Here is a 23,301-nt window from a genome sequence, read left to right on the forward strand (position 1 = left end):
TGGTGAAATTATTATCATCAGAACCAAAAGATCCAATTCAGTCCTGTGACGTGCTGTGAACAGACCCAGTCCAATCCGATGTGCCCAGCTGTCTATCCCAGAACCAGATTCCCTTCCCTGACCAGAAATCTTGACGGACCAGAATCCTGACGTTTCCGTTCAAAGCATATTTAGTGAGTATCTAGAGATAGAACTGTGTCACTAGCATATGTACAGTCCATAGTTAATCCCCATCTTAAACCCATCCTCTCGTCTTCAGAAACTGATATTGTTAGGAGTATTTTTTAATTATCAGAACTTTTCTTGCGCTGAGTTTCTTATTTGTATTCTAAAATCATAAGTCATTAGTGTTCAGTAACTAAAGTGAATTCCAGAAAGAAATTGAGTATCCACCACGTGAAGGGTTCCCTGGCCAGGAACTGTGGAGATTCATGTGTGGCATTCTCTTTTTCTATAGTCATAATCTAGTGTAAGAAGTCCCATTTGTCTTTTAAAAGTGCATTCCTGTTTCCCATTCTTGCGCCTGTCTCGAACAACGACCTCCAATAAAACGTTCATAACTTCCCCAAAACAAAATTTCAACTTCTGCTTGTAGCTAACATCCACAGCTTTAATTCACATCTAAAACCGCATTCCAAATCCATATAGTTCTCCCGTTATCACGGAGTGAAAAGTTTGCCGCGAATTTCGTTTTGGGGAAATTCTGACACGTGTAAAACTGCTTTTGATTGCTTCCGACCTTAATTTTAAGATTTCACATTGTTTCTTAGTATTAAATCATTGCTAGTGTTTGTGTGTAACTATCCAAAGCGGCTCCCATACGAATTTATACAATTTCAGCAATTTAGACCATATTTAGCGTTTTTGCCCAGTCAATTTTAAGATAACTTTAAAACCATTCTGACAGCTTGCCAGTCAATTCCGTTCTCTCTTGTGTTTGCTGGGGGGAAAGTGGGATTGATATTTTGTTTGAATTCTGCCATTCCTGAAACCTGCTCTCTCTCCTATCTCTTTACATTGTCTATTAGGGGGTTGAGGGATGTGCAGGGGGAACCAGTAACCACAGTGCTATCTAATCTGAACACACACACAAAAGTATCATTTCTGTGCTAATTGTTTTGCTCAAATTACTCGTTGTGCATTAAAGAGATTATTCTGTGTGCATCACCTCATTGGTGATTATTGTGTACCCATTAAAACATAGTGTGATTAAATTGTGAATACATAAATATTTTAACTTTGCAAACCAGCCTGATTCCTGGTTCAGTGTGACCGGGGGGGGGGGTTCCAAGAGAGGGGTGTGATATAAGTGGTATATCATTCAGAATAAAGAACTTTTAGACACAAAAATAAATAAGGATTTCAGTTGTGCATTAATTGCCAGGCGTTGACTTGGGTGAGTGCCGGATTTAAATCACTGACATGCTTGATCTATTCATTGGCCAACGTTTGCCTCATGTCTTTACCTGTCAATCAATGAGGAGCATGAACATATGCTCAGGCTGTATATCTTTTTGAGAGTAGGTCACATGTATTATCACTAATTTGCTTTAATCGTCAACCAAGTTTTGTTCCTTCGGTATTCTTTCCTCAACCAAAAAGTACATCTTAGTCCTATCTAATTTCCCCTTCTCCCTCTCTCCCCCTCTCCTTTCTACACCTGCGGCATAGACTCTATTCCCTAGCCTAATGAATCCTAATTGGTAACATGATATAAATTCATGAAGAGTGATTTAACCAGAAAAGATCTGTCTGCTCCCCCACGTCTAATAACCAAATATACCAATGTTGTCTCACTTCTGGTGTACACTTGAAATTCTCATCACTAAAGATTCATTTTAAGTTCGTCCATTGCATTTCAGACAGTCACTAAAGATGTGTTTGGCTTCTTCCACTACTGTTGATCGGTTGACTAATGGACTTTTTAATCTAATTTTAGATGAACATCAGTGGTTACCAAAGCAGTCGTGATGAAGTAGATTCAAGCATCTTCTCTCCAACAAAAAATGGAAATGACTCTGTCCCACCCACCCCAGCCTTTCCTGTGTCACCAGAGACCCCGTATAGTAAGAAAACAATTGTGATTCAAATAATTTGCTGCATTGACCTTGACTTTTTGAACAGTTGACTTATATAGTGATGCTTTGTTTCCTCTGTAGTGAAAATCCCTTCCGGTTACCTTCCGATGACTCTGTTGGGGCAACCAATGTTTAACTCATCTGAGATGTATCGAACAAGCCATGGTAGGAACATTATTACTATGCTTTTAACCTGTCATTGTTCTCAGTCTTACACAGAGGCAGCATCTTTCAAGGTGATAAATAAGAACACTACCCGTTGTTATTGCTACAGTTACATCTGACCCTTTTGATGTTGTGGCACTGGGACACAGTTGACAAAATCATGAAGATGATAATGGAGAATAACATTAAGTAGTTGGGAGAAGCTTGACATTTGGTGGATAAGCTCATGTTACCTTATTTGACGTGACCTGATCAAGCCCCTTTTCATAAAATGTGAGAAAGGAGGGTGACGCATGAGTATGTTGCTGGTTTGTTTTATCTCTTGCTGCACAAATCTAGAGGATGGGTCTGGATACATATTTAACATTCTGTGATCTGCAATGCATGCTTCATGTCGATATAGGGGAATTAAAAAAGAAAGTTATGCACGTCACACACATAGCAACTCATTTACTTGTCTGGAATTCTGAGGGGGGAGTGGTTGGTGCCCTGCCAAGGTGTGTTATTGATCTCTTGATAACAATATCTTCCAGTGTTCCATAAAACAGGGTTTGTGAGGTTAAGTCTCATCTTGATACTCTAGAAGTTTCACATCTGAGAAGGAAAGTTTGCTTTCCCATACAGGGTGATGTTTAGGGGCCACTGCGTTGGTGTTTGTGGAGCGTAAACTACCACTTATCTTTATGCCATTGCATGGCTTTGGAAGAAAGCCTGAAGTGCAATTCTCATTCCCTGCATGATTTAGACAGAGAGCACATCTCTTTTGTGTGGGAAATTGTCAAACCTTGTATCATAGGACAGTGTGCATTAAACTGATATTACTTCTCTGGTGAGGAGTCTGACATATGGAAATAAAAATGCCTCTTTAAACCCCATAGATATTTAGACAGCAGTGTCTCTGCAATTGCAGAACTAAATATTTATGATCAGCCCTCAGCATTTGCATATCCTTGCACACACATTAGCATGATCAGATCTTTTGAAAACACACATGCCTACAGCCATGCAAGAAACATAAGTGTAACAGTTTCCTTTACTTCCCAGCCCCCAGGAATCTCATCTTTATAATTTAGCAGATTAAAGCAGTGTCGGATTAGTAGACATGCAATAAATAACTCCTATCTGTCGGTCTGTTTGCCAAGCACCCTGTTACACTATTTTCACCTGATCGTGAAATGCTGGGATCTCTGCTAAATCCTTTTTTTCTGTGTGTTCTGATAAAAATACTTCATTGGTGCTAGTTTTCTTTTATCGGCACAGGTAGTATAGCTCAGTGGCAATGCGCTGGTCTTGGAAGCAAGATGACACAGAGCAACACATGTTTGAAACCTCTTTGGTATCAAGCGTGTTATAAAAAATCAAATATAATTATATTTAACTATAATTATATAATGAATCTTACCACCCAAGATTTCTGTGTTTTTTCCCCTGAAGGATGTGAAGCTTCTTCTACATTAGAGGTTACATGTTTAAGTCGTCATGTTGTACCTGCAGGGAACTCCACTGAATACAATGTGCTTGCTTTTGGGGATGTCTTCCAGTTCCCTGTCACCTAAACCAGATGTCGCCTTCATCTTGCACATCCTGGTGTAGGTTGTAGGAATATGATTGGTTAAAAAGTGGACAAGTAATGTGGACTACACAAAGAGCAGGTATGTTATGCAGATCAGGGATCGAGACACAATGTGAGTGTGAGAAAACGTTACATGCAATGGGCTACAGTAGAGATCAGGAACACTTTTTTGTCCTACTTAGTGGATTTTGAGTTTAGGCTTGCACGCACTCTCATGCATGCCTTTGACTTGCTGAAGTTTGAGAATCCAGAAAGCGTTTCTTCTGTGTTCATTTTACCAAATGCTTGTCTACTTATTTCTCCGAAATTGTTCCGTAGGCTGTGGGATCCATTACTTAGACATTTGGTGGGTTGGGCGGAATCTGTAGACATTTCTGTCATTGCAGGGCTGCTCCATCTGGCTTGAATGATTTGCTCCGTTCCGTCTCCCTTCTGGCATTGACTCCTTGATGCCCTGGGGCGGCTTTGCTCACTACTGTGGAATAGGGATCAGACCATCTTTTTGGAAACCTCAGGCCAAGCTACAGACCACAAACCATCCACTTTTTAAAATGTAATTTCAATATGTAGCAAACTGGCTGGTGAGCAACAGAGTGCTATGCAATATTCAGATGATCTCATTAGCAGGAGAAGCCAAAGTTCGGAACAATTAAATATTTTGTGCATAGTTCCGTTTCGGGAAGGCGGTTGGGGGATTGCGATCTGTAAGCCTGAGGTGTTGTGTGTGCAGGAGATGTCATCAGTGGTAAGAAGAATCTTAGAGATTGGTCTTCAGATCCTTTCAGAACTGATGTAATGATGTGTCGCAGTAAAGATGGAATCCATCTTTGGGGGCAGGCAGATGGTCAAGAATGTGTCATTTGGTTTGGCATACCTCCAACCCTAATAGGATGTGAAGATATGAAGATGACTCAATTGGACTGTTGGTGCTTCTGGTATTCCTTAGATCAAACTTTTTTCTTTTTAGACATATTTCAGCATTCAAGGTTGAGGAAAGGGAGGGTCTTCCAAGAAACATCAGACTGTTCCTGTTTAGGAGATTCCTCTTCACCTTCGTATCCGCCATTATTTATGATGTTTTCCTTATCACTAACTGAGTCATTGCTGAATTGACTTAAAGAAAACTACATCTGGGATCATTGCAGGTCGCACACATAAGTGTGATACCCACTAACCATATTGCTTGTTACCTCAACATAAACGGCCTGCCCGGGCCTTAAGCAGATAGATTTTTCAAATGGGCTGGTATTTTTGCTACCCAGTCTTCTGTTAAGATTGTTTGAATGTACGCAGTGAAATTTCTCATGGGTTAATGAATGCTTCTCGTGGATTGCCCCATTTGGACATGTTCACGGCAAAGCAGCATCATGCCAGCCATGCCGTACTCTTACGTCATGTCCCCTTTCCTCCATACTGTATGGGGGTCCCTTGCGGTGGACGCCCATACAGTATAGAGGCAAGGGGACTATGGACTAAGAGTACGTTAGTCACTACGGTGAGTAACTATTAATTTTTCTATTGCTCCTTTGCGTTTTGGCCTACCCTTTTTTTAAGATGGACTTGACTTTCAATAACTGGCGCTGCATTCACTTTCTGATTTTTGAAACTGCCCACAGTGGACACATGATTCCGCGGCCAGGGATATGCTGCACATCAGGGCCACAATATGATTTTCCCCCTTTTCCCAAGTAGGTTTATTGTGTTCAAGCTTCACATATGGCTGCGTAGCTCATAAGGCAATCGTCCCTTTTGGACTATGCTTTATTTCATCGTTGGAGGCTAAACATGACTAAAGCTGTCCCCATCTTCCCAGCATTCCCTGCTTGGTAATCCCTTTGGAACAACTGTGAAGGGAAGATGGGTAGAGAAAGTAGCGAGAGCACTATTGCCTGGAGTTCTCCTGGAGCTCTGGGTCTACTAATGTATTTTGTTATCCCAGCACCCCTAGAGTCTAGATCTATGAGTACCTTTTCTTTTCCCAACATCCTCCTGCTATGCTTGGCTCAGCCACGTCTCTTATTTTCACCTCCGATGTAGGTGTTCACAATTGGGGAGGAGTTGTGAGGTAGTGGCATCTAGTATGGCCACAGAGTGTGCCATGCTGCTAATACACTGTTTTCAGTACATCCACAATGTTGGCGAATGTCTATTAAGCCAACCAACTAGTCCAGCAATTAAATATTTGCCATCTAGGCATCCCACTGGAAGCAAACTAAAATGATCTACTGCTGGTCAGCCGCCTTTGAGGATCTAACATGCTTACTTTCTACATTATGAAACCTCGGTTTCTATCTCGTGCGCCTTATCGGTTTGAGGGGGAATTGTGTCATGCGCAATTCTAAAGAACAAACTTAATACAACATGGAAAATCCACTTTAAAGGTGTATGGTGAAACCCAGCCTTGTTTTAAGATGAATGTTACGCCATTGAGATGAAGCATTGCGCTTACGTTTCCTCCTCGTGTGTGTGTGTATGTATGCAAGACAATGTGCTTCTCCTCATGGGTTCAGATCGAGGACATTTTAAGCCCTCTGGGGTTAAATTCCCATGAAAAAGCCGTAGGATCTATTTTCTGATGTCCTGGCTGTGTTTATTCCTCATCCAGAAAAGACTTCACGACAGAAGTTCATATATCTGTCACACCACAATTTGTCTAGGCTTCCTTTTCATCTTCGTGCTGAGCCGTGTTTACGGTTTTGAGATGTGGCTCAGTGCCCAGTGTTTGAACAATACGTGATGGCAGAGCAGAGTTAGAAATGCGGTTCCTGTGGTTACAGTAAAATATCTTTGACATTAACTCCAGTTCTCAATCATACCATCCTGTGAGTGCCTGTGGCTGGCTCCGCGCACAGTGCTGTGTATTGCTGCTCGAGCAAGCATGGGCACACAGTCAAGATATGCCATCTAGTGCCTTAATCCATCTTCCATTAATTTATCATCACCATACTAAAGAATCAGTCTATAGACCTCTACTCTGTTGCCTCATATTGGAAGGTGGGGTATTATCAATAGTTAGCCTTTTATTTGTGTTCCAATATTTATCATTCAAGATACTACTCAATACAGTACATGTATTTCCTTTACTACTCCGGCTACAAACACAAAGTGCAACTGTCTGTGCAAAGAACATTGAAAACGTTATTGAACTTTACCAAACACATCTGGCTCATCCTGTTTATTATATTTGGTGGGTGTTTGTGATATGATGGGTTATTTATAACACGCTTAATACCCAGATGTTTCTAAGCGCGTACCCTCGGATCGAACCTGTGTTGCTCCATGTCGTCTTGCTTCCAAGGCTAGCACGTTGCCCCTGTGCTATCCTCCCGAGACTTACGTGGATTATGTTCAGTGCAGTTGTTTTCCCTGTTGTATAAGGGTGCATAGGGGAAGGGTAGAGGTGGTGTTACTGGCTTTCATTTACGCAATGGTGGCTATGGCCTGTGATTTAACCCTCGAGCTCTGCACTGCCAGGCGTGAAAGGTTACTGGAAGAACCCAGATGGCAGAGGAAGATGGAGGAGTAAGAAAACAAAGCGTAAGATAGAGGTAGAGATGACTGCAAGAACGGGTGGCAGTAAAAGTGCAGTCTCCCTGCAGGAGAAACACAGAAAGCACTAGTGCCTCGCCGATGAGCAGAATGGGGGAGAGAAAGACAAAGGAGAGGAATGGTAGGAAGCAAGCACAGCTACCATAGGATTAGAGTGGGAACAGCCAAACAGAATGCAAGAGAAAGGACAATGCAAGTGTGTGTTTTGTGACCATTGATATTTCTCCTGTACAGAGTGTAGTGTCTAGGTGCTGCCACGGCGAGTAACAGTGCATCCTCATCAAGGAGCAGTCAAAAGTGTAAGGAAACCGAGAAGGAAGTGCACTCTCTATAGGAGAGAGGTCAAAATAAGGCATGAAGGAAAGAGGAAGAATGACTGCAAGAGCATAAGAAGGCAGAACAGAGAGCGAACGAATAAGGGAAAGACACAGTGGAGAAATGTCAAAAAAGAGTAGTACAGAAAAAGATACACTTCGACCTTAAAAGACTAGCAGTGAAAGTTGCAAAATAAAGGGGTGCATCAGTGAAAGTTGCCTGCAGTAAGGAAGAGGGAGCATTTCATGTTGCCTAGGAGAAGATGAAGACATTGAGGAATGCAAGAAAGAGAGGACCCTGCAAAGCTGCCAGGCACGGGTTGGGCAGGTGAAGCCATGAGGAGACTAAGGATAGCAAGAGAGGTACAGAAAGAGTGAAGGAGAGGGAGAGTAAGTAGAGTGCAGGAGTGAAGAGTAGATGCCCAGAAGAGTGAGTGTAAGCTGCCTGAAAGATTCTGAAGGGTACAGTGAAAGGTATGAAACATGGTGCATCTGAGCACTTCTGAATAGAGGACAATGGATAAGGCAGGTGACCTATGTCCACTAATGGAATTGGAATGAGCGTGTAGAGGAAATCCAGCCATGAAAGCTAACTGCAGGGACAATTGCTTTTGCTGGGCTGGTGGCAACATGTTTTTTTTAAATCTAATACACCTTATCTTTGATCATTAGTGAGGGGTGAGGGCATGATTATAACCTTTTGGTTAATCAATACCTTTGGTGATCCTGGGATCTCTGTTGAAACCCCTATTTGAGCATTAACAAAAACCACAAGTTGCGTTGATCTTTTTCATTGAAACACACGACATTGACACTCATCCTCGATAAGACATTCCCAGGCTTGACTGTATGATCGAATAACAATGGAATCCGCAATATAGTTCCAGAGAGGTAATTTTAAGAAGCTAGACTGCTTCAGGTGGGAAAGGGGTTTACGTGCTGCAGGTTCTTCCAGCGAGTAATCCATGCAGCCTCCTAGTATGCCTCCAGGTCACTGTTTGGTACCACTCTTGCAATAGAACATAGTGTGTGCATATTTGGCCATCCACCACCAAACCTTTCAATGACATGGGATTCGTGAATCGGACACATGTTCGCTCTTTGATAGTTTTTTAACCTGAGTCCTGAACATAGTTTTTCTGTGGATACTGCCTTCCATTCCAGGAATGTCCCCATCAAATCCACGTTCAACCCTATTTGGAATTTCCTTAGGACCAAATGTTAAGACAAGTAGTTTGTAAACCTTCTTTACGGAGGTTCCCCTGGTACTGGTTTCCCTTCATCTCAGAACGGCTGGTATTCATAGTACTTCCTGTTTGCAAAATAGGGGGGTGGTCACTGGCCTTTCCCTTGACCTTAATGTGTTTAAACACAATTCCTGCTGAGGGTGAAGTTAAAGATGGTGACCTTGTCTCTAAGCCTCAATCTGCCATGGAAGTTCTCTTTAAGGCAGAATCATCTGTGATCTCTAAGGGGATAGATCCTTCAACCAACCCGGGCCCGTTTGTATCTTCATGGCTATTGAGAGGCAGGGGTACCAATCCTGCAACTTTTCCGTGAATCTCCTGGGTGATGCCACCTCTACCAGTGGAAACGGTTCTTTGTTTGGTGCCATAATAAGGATTTTGACCCCTTGTTACCCCACAGCTGTTTTGGCTAATATTGCTGTTAATAGTGGATGTAATATATAGTCACATTTAATGACCATTTAGCTATCTATTTTCATTGTCAAGTGGACCCTCAAACAGGGTTCATATATGAAGATTCTTGGTGTCATGTATTTTATGAATGGCTTAGTTAATTCATTTGTTATGAAACCTTCTGTTCCGTCTTGGGACTTGAACTTGATGTGTGCATTTTTGATGGTGCCTCCTTTTTAGCTAACGCATTCTTCTCCTCTGCAGCTCGTCGCCAAGAAGCCTATGTTCTTGGTGGCTATCGATCCTATATATGTGTGTGCAAGCCCGCAGGTGCCTGGTGTGGACCCTACTTTTCGGGTATTTTACAAGGAATAATTTACTCTGAGAGTACAGCCTCCTTTTAAAGGAGGTATTTGAGCTTTAGCCATATCAAAAGATGCGTCTTGTTGCGTTCTTCCCTCCTCCGTGTTCTTTGAGGTTACAAGAGACATTTCATCACATTGATGCAAAGAGGGCACTTAGCTTATGGGTCTCCTACGGATACTGACCGGAGTCCAGCTGCTTGTTGGTTGTGCTGGCCCTCACCATAGAACCCAATGAACAGTGAGGTTCCTGAAGGCATCGTGATCACTCAACCAGGCGCTCAGACGGCCATATTTCCATTGCATTGGGGTGTTTCCTTGCTGGACAACTGTCAGGCAGCCACTTTACCATCACTGTATTTTTCATGCTAAGATGTAATTCCTGAACTGTTTAGCCCGTTTTGGATGGCTGGTCTTTCTAGTTGTCTATTTTTTTTATATATGTGTTCTGGCAGTCTAGTGTCCCCGATCCAGCTGTATGATACTGATGTGGGTGGCTGTGAAATAATAAGGAAAAATATACATTACACAGGGCCTAAGGGGAATATTCTGGAGTGCAATTGGTTGCCAAAATGGTGGGCTGAGGCCACCTCAACTGGATAACATTGCATTTCCAGCATTTGGTGGGGCTCAACCAGCACTTGGTTTTTTTCTCCGAGTGGGGGCCTGTAGAGGGGTCGGGGTAGTCTCGGTCTAGATGTTTGGGAAAACACTGCATTAGAAAAGGACATGACTTACCTTTCGGTTACGTTATTTCTGATGTATTTGATCTGTCACAAAAGGCTCATCCTTACCAGCTCGCAAATGACTGCAATCCTGTGCTGTTTCACAGCCTGCCCGGTGTTTTTTTATTTCATGGCTATAATACAATTCGTGTTGGCCTCCGTGGCGCGAGGGACATTGGGTGGATCTAAAGTATGTGAGTATATGAACCTGCTATGCCACATGTTGCTGTGGCTGTGCCGAGCACAAAGCCAGTTCAACCATTTCTTCATCCGGGGGCTGCGTCTAAAGGTATTTTCAAAGCATTGAATGTTGTAGGCGGTAGATCATGTCCATCAGAAAGTACATTACTGAAGCGAACTAAATCATTCTTTGGTGTGAAAGACGTGATGAGACAGAATTGCCTGCACGTTTATTTACAGACTATTCCTGTAGTGAAAGGCTGCGCCCTTTGGACACACTTTGCCCCTTTTCCCGAGCCCGCTCACCCTTCTCCCCCCTCCTCCCATCTCTTCTGCTGGTAACCAGGCAGACGGATGTGAGAGCTATTCTTCAGCCCACAGAGGGAGGGAACAGAGGACCAGTATGTAGCCCTTTCACGGAGGGATAACTATTTCTTTGTTTGTGGAGTCTCCATGCTAATTGAAGCTCCATTGTTTCATTCATTAGTCAGGTAATAAACTTCTGACAGTGAGACACTGCATTAGAGGCAGCCTTTGGGGCCCTCTGTGCAGACATTGTGCATTGCATGAGAGGAGCTCAGGGATACTAATTACTATTTCTGATGCTATGGCGAAGATGAAAAGAAATGTCCCATGCAAGTAACCATTATTCTTTCACTGCTCCATCCTGCGACAGTCCGCAGGATGGATAAAGAGGGGTAAATGTGAGCTTTAGAGCTGCACAGATGAAATCCGTCAATCCAAGTAACACTTACACTCTCAAGGTTTCAGTTACAAATATATTTCTTTGAACATACGTTTTAGTTAAGCATTTTTAAAAAGGCAATTGTTTGTTAACAGTCAAGCAAACTTTGCAATCACTTTACAAAGTTAATAAAGTTGGTGAATACTCTTTGGATATGCTAACACATTTCTCCTACACCCTGAAGTGACTTCAATAACAAGGATAGTATTGCATTTATCATAAACACCAATATACTTCTTAGACCCTGGTTTTCAGGAAGGAAGAGTTTAAGGAAATAAAAAGGTTAGGACATACTTTCTTATAACAGGAAGGCAGTTTGAATCATCTAATGAAATGTAGGTAAGCCTTTCCCAACAGTAAAAGTATTCAACAATTTGCAACCTATGAAGGGACAAGCAACGCCAAAGTCAATGGATCAGAAGGGTGCCTTTGGGGAGCCAGGACAGCCAAAGTCAATTGGACATAGTCGAAGGTTCTGATACGCTTCTTGGATAAATGTATTTCACAAAGTCAGATAGTTCAAAAAAGATCACTGAAGGAACACAAGCTGTTAAGCCTGTTCAAGTGGACTTGGAATCAACTCATTTAAGCAAGTGCACTTCGCTAGTGAGAAAGCACGACTTAAGCTAGAATGTAACTACCCCAAGCCCAGAAAGTACCGCTGCTTTGAAGAAAAGTTGTCCAGCTGGATCCCCGTCTTGCTACAGCCAAGCAGACCCTTGTTCCTGAGCCTCAGTCGTGGGGACAAGAGTGAGGACGTCTGGTGGGCTCCTGCAGCAGTACTCGGGAAGGACTTTGGCAGCTATGGGCTCTCTTCGATTCAGTGGCTCTTTGTGGTTTCAGCGCATCGCAAACCGCACTGATCCTTTCCTTGCTCCCTCGATCCGGGACTCTGGTGAGGGGACTTTGGGTCGGGATTTCCTGCTCCTGGGGTGTCCTTATGAGGCTCTTGGAGCTTTTGGCTGGATTTGTTCTGCACACGATGTTGCACTCGGTTATGGACACTCAACCCCTGGCATTGGGCTTCTGCAGCACCAGAGATGCACAGCAAGTCAGGGGTTGCGCCAAAGTGGAGTTCGTCACAGGGCTAGTTGGTCCCCCCAGCCCAAGGGTAGAGGTTGATAGTGTCCGGAGCTTCTCTGTCGATACGAAAAAGGTGGTTGGCACAGCAGCAGGGTTTCACTGGGCAATATGTGGTCCAGGAGATTTCAGCAGGCTTTTCTTCACGATTTCTTTTTCAGATGTTTCTTCCAGTGGTCGACTCTGCCTGTAGCCCCAAGAACCTCACCCTTTTAAGCTTGTTCTCATTCATTCACAGCCCTAGGCTGTCAATCACGCAGCAAAGTGGCTGTCCTTCCCGGACAGCCAGCTGGCAATCAGGACTGGTTTCGATCATGCACACTTAGAGACAAAGGACAGTGGAGTTTCGGGACCCTCCCTCAAATCCTGTCCTTCCAGACACACTGGAGCCAGGGGCGAGCTTCAGGGCTGAAGCCTGCCAAAGGCAAAACACACAAAGGGCTCAACCATGTCTCAACACACAGAGTAAAAGCCAAGAAAGACCACACAAACAGAAAATTGTGAAAAAAGAAGACTGGGGCCATTTTAACAAAATGGTCACCCATGGGTGCTGTACTGCAGCTAAGGGTTTAGCCTGCAGTAAAAATCCACACTGGTAGTAAAAAGTAAACCACTGCCACCAGCCATTTAAAGTAGTGAGGGTAACAAACAAATGTTACACAAGAAAGTAGGATATGGGATACTAGGTAACCCCCCAGTGCTCCACATAAGATGGTGTGTGCTGGACCTACAAAGTAAAAAGGTAAGTTGGATCAATTTCACCTTACTATCCTTGGGAACAGTAGTTCACCCAAGAAAAGGTATTTATACCTTAGTGACACTGCACGGAGGGTGCGGTGTGTCACTATACAAAAAGCAGATACCTATGGGGTTTGCCAGACTCCGAAAACAGTGAAAACATAAAATCCTAATCTGGGAAAAACACAGGAGTGAGAAAAAGGTCCCACTCACTCAGGAGTAAAAATGTAAAAGTCCTAAGTCCAGCAAAAGAGCTGAGGGTCCCTACGGTGGAAGGAAATTAGCACAGAAATGAAAATTCTCCCCACCCCTCGTCCTCCTTAACGCTGGTAAAACCGAAATCATGATCTGCGGCTAGACGACACTTTTTCCCCAATCCACCCCTTGGCCGTCCTCCCTATGCTCCCACTCCGCTAACCCCTGCAGCATCCAACTCAGTAAAGATTCTGGGATGCACTATGGACGCCGATCACAACACATCAATGCTATATCTAGATTGTGCTATTTACACCTCTGCATTCTCAAATGCATCTTCCCTTGCCTCTCCTACCCTCACAAAGTCACAGCAATCGTGGCTATCGTCCTCTCTGCCTAGACTACACTAATTCCCTTTACTTGGGAGCCCCGGCTTATCAACTCAGAAGCCTCCAATGGGTCAAACACTGTGCAACTAGGCTCCTCCTTGCCCTTGCCCCAGAATGCACATCGCACCTGCCCTCTGGGTGCTCCACTGGTTACCCATCAGCCGACAGACCACTTTCAAAGCCATGTGCATCACCCACCGTGCCCTCCACAAGACCAGCATCCAACCCAATAGAAACCCGAGATCAGGCTCTGCACTTCTCCTTGTGATCCCACCCTTCAAATCCACTAGAATAGGGGGATCCTCCTTCTCTGTTCAATCTCCTACACTCTGGAACACACTTCCTCTTAGCATCCACTGCTTATGCTTAGAGGATCAGCTTGTCATGCACAAGGCCCTCAAGACCTGGCTCTTCCCACCTGCAACCTGATGAACCCTTGTCTCACTGGGGGTTTACCCACATGGCAATAAGGTTGTGGTAGTATTGTTTCCCCGCAGGATCTCGCCAGGGCAAGGAAGAGAATAAACACCAGCAACCCCCAGTACATAATTCTGAGCCACAATCGACGAGAATAAGGAACCAGCTGGGGCACAGTGCTATGTATCGCACTCCATGTTGAAGGATATTCACCTCAGGCACAGCCACCCTCTCGAACGCACCTGCTACCATACACTACTCTAAGACACAATGCACAACACCTATGCCATTAAAATGCAGCAAAGTCCCAAGACAGAAAATTGGTCTAGCTGGATACATAACTAGTCTCCTGCACTCAGACACACTCCCTACTGCCTAACGGCACCCATCCACATGCCTGCTCCACATAGGTAGCTAATGGGAGCTTCACCATCCCCGCCCAATTACGTATTGGCCAAAATGCACACACGCTTTCTAAACTTCTCTGACGGATTTCCCATACCTTGGACTTCGGTCCCCCGAGGGTGTTCCCCTATAGCACTTTGAGGCCATACGAATGGGAAGAGGCGCTATGGAATTGACACATTACAGTACATTATTTCTTTTCACATTAGAACACGTATGTTTAACCTTCAATAATTTAAGAATTATTGAAGGAAAAGTAGGCTCTCCAAAACTTTTTCACCTTCAACCTCCACCGTAATTTTTGTTCTTAAAATTGACCTCTGAGGATCCAAGTAACTAACTATTTTTAAAATCTGTTCGGACTTTGGGGAAAACGTGCTTGTGAGTGTAGCCTTGAAATGGGAAGAATGAATGGATGCTTACAAAAAGTATATTCATAATTAATTAAAAAGCAAAATTATGCTCGCTTATTTCCCATCTTGAATGAGGAATCGCCATTGGAGGTTGCCTGAAAAAGCTGCTGGCAGGGGATTTCAGCACTGTGGTTAATTGATGAAACATGCATCACTGCAGGAGGTTTCCAAACCCTGTGATGTGCAGGACGCCGTCCTACACCTATGGTGAACAAGCTGAGCAGGAGCTCAGTGATTGCAACAAGAGGTGGAGTGCCAGAAAGTATGTCCTGCTGCTGACTGTTCGGGAGCTCCTCCAATAGCCGTTATCAAGGCAAGAAGGATTGTTGGAAGTCATAGGCCAAAGCAACAAGAATGATGCAAGCCACTCCTCTGCCTGAACCAAGAGGAAGAGACAACCCCTGATGCTGACGGACACGGCAAAGAGGAGGGAGAGGTGGTGTGCAAGACCGGGATTACTTGCAACCCGGCACAGCTCTACTGAACCGAGGGAGTGTGGTGAGAAAAGAGCGATAGTCCAACATGGGCCAGAGAGAAGACTCTGCTCAAGAGCAGCCACCTGCAGCCAATGGAGAGCAAGTGACACGCCAATGGATTGCCACAGCCTAGGAAACATTTGGAAGATAGGAATTCTTGGGAAACACTGCAGGTTGGAAAAACTATTACCAAATCCGATAGTGATGTGAGAGACATTCATTCTGAAATAATAATTAGTTATGAGTCTCATAGCAAGCCGAGATTTTCACTTTGAAATCACGTTCCAGACTGGGAAATGGAGCAACAAGGCCCAAAAGAAACTGAAGCATAACTTTTGGCCATGGTGATGAAAACACAGAAGCGATGTTGAGCGAGTCTACCACGTGTTAGAGATCCCAACTCTAGCAACAACCAAGAACTGAACGCCCTTTCACAACCTAAAGTCCAGGAGGTGGTGATTCAAAAGCCTATGCCAAAGCCAGTGAAACCTTATCTTGCAGTCTGCCATAGTCTGTCACCGTAAGGACCACCATCTGGCTCAATTGGTGATTTTTTGAGTGTCTTTCCATTTCTGATGCTTGTTAATCTGCTTAGAATCACATGCTGTGCATATGGTTCGACATCCAGTGGTAACCGCGGAGTATTGCATCTTGTCTTTCGGGGACCGGAAGGGGACGTCGGCATAGGCGTGTCTGTAACACTATCCCTATCGTGACGTGTAGTACCCAAAATCCCTCACGTGCCGAGGTCCCACAGATTGTTTTTTTTCCGCCCAGATAACTGGTCGCCCTATAGCGGAGCTCTTACTAGAGACATTGTTTATCTTACCGAATTGTCTGTTTATTCCCCGTTAAGTCATTTTACCAACAACTACAACTTCGACGAAGACTATGGGGGAATCGTCTAAGGCTGTGGATTTCGGCGCCTAAAATCCGGCAGCCGGATTGTCCACGTGGTCAGGCCCTCTGGCCAACCTATACAGTAGGGAGAGTGGGGTTGGGGTGGCCATATTGTTTTAGTATGTCTTTCGTCATTTCCCCTCTTTTCCCGTTCGGTCTGGTCATCCTTCCCTTTTGCTATGAAAAGGACTCCTTTTAGATTCTGCCCTAAGTGTAGGGTCAGATATCCTTGGAAAGACGAGCACAGGACGTGTAACGCCTGTCTCCCCCTAGAGCACGACGAGAAGAGGTGTGCGGCGTGCAAACTCCTTCGGCCCAAGACCCTTAAGGAGCGCCGTGTAAAGCAGTGGACCGCGTACGGCATGTCACGTGTGGAGCACCCCTCCCCCACTGCCACACCAGCCGAAAGTGACGGGGGTACTTCGGATGACCAAACGTCCAATGCGGATGTTATAGACCTTGAAGCGGACACTTCTAGATCTGCCACGCCCGTCCCCGACCCTTCCAGGTTCGACTCTAGTCTTGCTACAGGGACCACATCTGGCGACAGGGGCGTATAATCGCACTGTAACATTAAGCACACAACCCCTGCGCCAATTTCGATGGTTGCATCAAAAAAGGCAAAGGCGCCAACGGGGCCGCCGAAATCTTTGTTGGTTCCCTCAGATCGTTCCGATCCAAGGCCTTCCCCGCATTCCCAGCAGCGCATAGCGACTGGGCTAACTAGAAAAAACAAGGGGGCCAGTCCTAATACTACACATGTCGAAGGTCGGGATCCCGACGCCTCAACGAGTTCCAAGGCCTCAGTAGGCCCAAAAACTACGGCTAGGCCTCTACCCACTAAGCCTCCTGGTGGCACGGCGGTCTTTCCGCTGCCAAGTCATCTGAGCCTTGGCATCGAAAGGATCACAGCGGCAGTGGGTCTTACCCCAGTTCCTCCTGGGTTATGAGTCAGCCCACGGAAAAAGTTTCATCGCATGGTCTTTCCGATTCCGATAAAACTTACGTAGATAGCCAAGAGACTTTCTCTGACAACCCTAGAGGCTCCAGTTGACGCCAAAGTGCGGAGAAAGTCACTTCTCCTCACACCGGCCCGTTTGGGTCCTCTAGATGGAATACAGAAAGGTTTGAAGGCTGTATGGATCAGCTGGAGTGGATTATCGCCTCTTCGGATCATCCGCCCCCGAAAAAGCATGGCTAGACCCTAACCCTCAAGTCCAAATGGATCAGTCTCAAGTTTTTCAACAAGAAGACTTGACCCACATGGATACGTATAGACACATATATAGTGAGGAAGAGGAAGTGTCCTTTCTCAAATTATGAGGAGGATCAACAGGACACGACAGACAACTGGGAGGAGACCCAGCAGGAAGATGAAAACCCCTGGACACAAGATCAGGATGCTGATATTGTGATCCTGGATTCTCCTCCGTCCACCCCGGCTCGCCAGGCTTCTGTGGATGACCAAATGGCTTTCAACTCCATGTTGAAAAAAGCAGCAGAATTCTTCAAGATAGCCACCCAAGAGGCGGTACCGGAGCAGGATTTTGTGGAGGATATTATAAAAAAAAAACCTCCAGCGGGTCAATCCATCCCCCTCCTTGACTCAGTTCGGAGGCGGGTAGCCCCGTCTTTGGTTACACCTGCGCAGCCACGGGCGGTGAACCCAATAGTCGAAAAATTATTTCGGCCTTCTCCTACCGACCCCCTGTATATCAAAGGGCATGCCAACCCAGACTCACTGGTCGTGACTACCACTCGAAAGAGGGCAGGGGTACCCCTTGCCACAGGAGAATCCCCACCGGACAAGGAGTCTAAGAGGTTGTATGCCCTGGGAAAACGTGTCACTTCAGCAGCTGCATACACCGTTCGGATTGCTAATAATACTACGCTATTAGCAAGCTACGCTGATGCTCAATGGAAATTGCTCCAAGAAAACCTCCAGGAGGTTCCGGAACCAGACAGAACAAAGCTGCTTGCCATTGTTGCGGAAGGAAAACTGGTTAATCAAAATGTGGTCAAGAACACCCTGGACACTGCAGAAACAGCAGGCAGGTCTCTTGCACAAGGCACTCTTCTAAAAAGACACGCATGGCTGCGGACATCGGGCTTCAGACCTAAGACTCAGGCCTCTCTTATTAACAAACCCATTGAAGAGACTAATCTCTTTGGGAAAGTAGTAGATGAAGCGTTGGAGACGGCCAAGAAGGAGCACGAGACTATAAGGTCTTTGCACCAGATTACACAGAAACCCTCCTCCCAGAGGGGTAATAATTCTCGGCGGTCCTTTCGAGGGCAAGCCCGTGCCGGCCAAAACAACTACGGCACGGGTAACTTCAGCACAAATCAAGCATCTGGAAGCCCTACCTACTACCCCCAAAGGGGTCAGAAACGCGGCAAAGGTAGAGGCAGGGGCCCAATCCCAGAGGAGCATCAGCCTTTGGTCAGAAATGACCACCAAGTCAAGGTCCCCCCCCCATGGCTTCCCGGTCAGGGGGCGATTAACATCTTCCCTCAAGGTATGGGAGGGGATAACTTCAGACCAGTGGGTCTTAAAGAAGGTCGCCCATGGTTATTGCGTGGAATTCACCCGACCTCCACAGTTCAGACCGCTGCGCTCACGGTGCCTTTCATCAGGCCATCTACAGATCCCGATCCAAGAGGTGGAGGCTCTGCTGGGAAAGGATGCCATAGAAGCCGTCCCGATTCTTCAGGTAAACAAGGGTATCTATTCAGTGTACTTCCTTGTAGCCAAAAAGGATCTCACCATGCGTCCTGTTCTAGACCTGCGCCCAGCGAACAAGTTCATAAAACCCCAGAAGTTTTGCATGGTAACACTGCAGGAGGTGATCCCATTGCTGAAACAGGGGGACTTCATGGCAACATTGGATATGAAAGATGCATACTTTCATATTTCAATTTTGCCAGCGCACAGAAAATACTGAAGGTTCATGATTCAGGACAAACGCTACCAGTTCAAGGTACTCCCCTTCGGCATCGCCTCAGCGCCAAGAGTGTTTACCAAAGTCCTGGCAGTGGCAGCAGCACACCTGCGCAGACTATCAGTCCCAGTTTACCCTTACCTCGACGACTGGCTCATTACGGGGGACTCGTTCGACGTTTGTTTTTCGAACACCCAAAAAACAGTAGATCTTCTCTTCAGCCTGGGTTTTTCAATCAACGAAAAGAAATCCAGTTCAGTCCCCAGCCAAGTAAAACAATTTCTGGGAGTGCTTATTCGGACGGAAGACAGCCTTGTCTTCCCCTCCAGCGAGAGGGTTCAGAACATGCTCTCTCAAGTTCCTCAATATGTAGCCAGTCGGGAGGTGACAGTACGCAAAGCCATGCGTTTGCTAGGGATGATGGCGTCATGCATATACTTGGTTCCCCAGGCGTGGCTGCGCATGCGTCCCATGCAAGCGTGGCTCAACAGCCAGTGGTGTCAGGCCAGCGGACAATGGGAAGTTCTGTTAGTTGTCTCGCCAGCCCTAGTTCTCTCTCTGCAGTGGTGGTCAAGAGAAAATCTCTTGAAGAGGAAGACCTTCACCACCTCTGCAGTGGAAGCCACTCTTACGACAGATGCATCTCTCACAGTGGGGGGAGGCTCAACTGCTACAGCAGACAGCACACGGAGTGTGGTCCCCTCAAGTAGCGTCCAATCATATGAACTTACTGGAGCTACTAGCGGTGTTCAAAGCATTGAAAGCCTTTCAGCGGCAACTTCAAGGGAAGACGTTGCTGATCCTAACCGACAGCACTACAGCAATGTATTACCTGAACAAACAAGGGGGCACTCACTCTCCAGGGCTATCCAAGCTGTCCCAAAACTTTTGGATAGGGGCTCTCAAACACAAGATGTTTTTGTTATCCCAACATGTTCCAGGGGAACTCAATCTTCTGGCAGACGTACTCAGCAGAGGTTTTCCTCTGCCAGAAGAATACGAATGGCGGCTGCACGAAGACATTGTGTCCAAAGTCTTCGCAGAATGGTGTTTCCCAGAGATCGTCCTGTTCGCGACTCAGGAGAACGCCCAATGCCAAGACTACGCCTCCAGGTACCCCAAGAACCGATCCAAGGGGAACGGTCTCTGGATAACTTGGTCGGGGAAATTTGTCTTCGCTTCCCCCCGCCCCCCCCCCGACTCCCCTTCTCAACAAGATAGTGCACAAGATGCACCAGGAACCGGTTACATTGATACTGGTGGCCCCCATGTGGGACCGCCAACCCTGGTTTGCTCACCTGATGGAAATGTCCCTCTCCCCACCAGTCAAGCTGCCCTGCCCATACAACATGTTGTCGCAGGACAAGGGGGAGACCCTACACCCTTGCCCACAAAATCTGAATTTAGCAGCCTGGCTCCTGAGATCATAGTTTGGCCACCTGCAGCTCCCTCAGAGATGCATGGATATACTCAGGGAGGCGAGAAAGCCTAATACACGTTATTGCTATGCCAGCAAATGGAAATGGTTTGTCATCTGGTGCAATTCCAAGGGCGTCAATCCCATCAATTGCTCACCCTCACACATTGTGTTGTATCTAACCCACCTGTTGGACTCTGGGTTAGTCTTCAATTCCCTAAAGGTTCATCTGGCTGCACTGTCAGCCTATACCACATCACAGCAAAATGTTTTGTGGTGGGAGATACCAGTAATTAAAGCCTTTATGGAAGGGGTTAAGAGGATTTATCCTCCCATCTCTCATCCAGCCCCTGGGTGGGATCTGAATGTGGTTTTGACCAGGCTCATGGGAGCTCCCTTTGAGCCTATGCATAAAGCAAGTCTGAAAGATCTGACTTATAAAACAGCCTTCCTAGTGGCTAGCACTTCTATCAGAAGGGTTAACTAACTACAGGCTCTTTCTGTTTTAGACCCCTTTGTTACAATCCACAAAGATGAGGTAGTTCTGCTCACACATCCCAGGTTTGCGCCGAAATGTATTTCGAAGTTCCATGTGAACCAGTCAATTGAACTACCCACGTTCTTCCAGAAACCTACTAACATGGCTGAAAGAAGCCTCCACACACTAGATGTGCGAAGGGCAGTCATGTTCTACATGGAAAGAACTAAACCACTGAGGAAAACTAAACCATTCTTTCAGTGGCAGCTGGTAGAGAAGGGGATCCTGTCTCTAAATCAGCAATCTCAAGGTGGATTGTCAAATGCATCACAGTATGTTACACTCTTGCAAGGAGAGAACTGCCCTTCAAGCCTAGAGCACACTCTACTCGAGGCACTGGGGCGTCCATAGCATTCATTGCAAATGTTCCCCTGGAGTCCATTTGCAAAGCGGCAACCTGGAGTTCTGTACACAACTTTACAAAAGTTTTACAACGGTAGCGGTGCCCCTCTCTCGAAAGAACAGACTTGATAACCTGTTCAGTGGTTATTAACCACTTGAGAGTTTGCAGCCACTGCTTTTACTCACTGTGCCTTTCACGGATGGGAAATATCCATTTGCATATCAGTCTTTGTCCTGCCCAGGGGCAGTCCAGCACCGAAATGCAATGGCAACTCCAACCTGAACGAGAGTACCACCAGCAACCCCATACACGTGTTTCACCCTTGTTGGGGATCATCAGTGAGGTGAAGCTGATGCCTCTCTAAGCACAGTGAGAGGGAGACCACGTCTGGTTGCCCCCAGGGACCTAGGGTTACCAATCCCAGGTTCCTTGAAAAATAGTTTTACAACGGTAGCGGGCGCCCCTCTCTCGAAAGAACAGACTTGATAACCTGTTCAGTGGTTATTAACCACTTGAGAGTTTGCAGCCACTGCTTTTACTCACTGTGCCTTTCACAGATGGGAAATATCCATTTGCATATCAGTCTTTGTCCTGCCCAGGGGCAGTCCAGCACCGAAATGCAATGGCAACTCCAACCTGAACGAGAGTACCACCAGCAACCCCATACACGTGTTTCACCCTTGTTGGGGATCATCAGTGAGGTGAAGCTGATGCCTCTCTAAGCACAGTGAGAGGGAGACCACGTCTGGTTGCCCCCAGGAGACCTAGGGTTACCAATCCCAGGTTCCTTGAAAAATAGTTTTACAACGGTAGCGGGCGCCCCTCTCTCGAAAGAACAGACTTGATAACCTGTTCAGTGGTTATTAACCACTTGAGAGTTTGCAGCCACTGCTTTTACTCACTGTGCCTTTCACAGATGGGAAATATCCATTTGCATATCAGTCTTTGTCCTGCCCAGGGGCAGTCCAGCACCGAAATGCAATGGCAACTCCAACCTGAACGAGAGTACCACCAGCAACCCCATACACGTGTTTCACCCTTGTTGGGGATCATCAGTGAGGTGAAGCTGATGCCTCTCTAAGCACAGTGAGAGGGAGACCACGTCTGGTTGCCCCCAGGAGACCTAGGGTTACCAATCCCAGGTTCCTTGAAAAATAGTTTTACAACGGTAGCGGGCGCCCCTCTCTCGAAAGAACAGACTTGATAACCTTTTCAGTGAGCAAAAAGCAGATGGCTGCGAACTCTCTCAATGTGGTTAACAACCACTGAACAGGTTATCATGCCTTGTTCTTCCGAGAGAGGGGCGCCTGCTACCTTTGTTGAACAACTTTACAAAACACTATTGCCTAGACACTCATTCTAGGTATGATTCTCAGGTGGGACAAGCAGTACTAAGACATCTTTTCTCTAATGTTCCTTCTCACAACCCACCTCCAACTCCGGGTACTGCTCGCTAGTCTATGCACAGCATGTGATTCTAAACAGATTAACAAGCATCAGAAGACATGCATTACTTACCATAAAAGCATTTCTGATGATTGCATCTGCTTAGATTGACATGCGGCCTCCCTGCCTCCCCGCTCGGGGTGGAAGGAACATAGACTTGTTATTACTTTCTCTCTTATGTACTCACTCACTATAGCCTTGGGCTCCCTCATGGCAGACAAAATACAATCGGAGGGACAGCGGCGCGTGAGGGATTTTGGGTACTACACAC

General features: G+C 45.9%; 1 protein-coding gene across 5 annotated transcripts in view; it reads left to right on the top strand.

Moving 5' to 3' along the window:
- Nucleotides 1-23,301, top strand: part of TNS3 (tensin 3) — a 1,168,488-nt gene that overhangs the window by 1,005,047 nt on the left and 140,140 nt on the right. For all 5 annotated transcript variants that reach the window (XM_069613336.1, XM_069613334.1, XM_069613335.1 and 2 more), the window contains 2 exons: nucleotides 1,940-2,066; nucleotides 2,160-2,243. In XM_069613336.1, the coding sequence (XP_069469437.1) occupies nucleotides 1,940-2,066; nucleotides 2,160-2,243 (211 nt within the window). The remainder of the gene's footprint in view (nucleotides 1-1,939; nucleotides 2,067-2,159; nucleotides 2,244-23,301) is intronic.

This window comes from Ambystoma mexicanum, chromosome 5p, assembly GCF_040938575.1.
Source record: "Ambystoma mexicanum isolate Mex_15411 chromosome 5p, UKY_AmexF1_1, whole genome shotgun sequence".
Lineage (NCBI taxonomy): Eukaryota > Metazoa > Chordata > Amphibia > Caudata > Ambystomatidae > Ambystoma > Ambystoma mexicanum.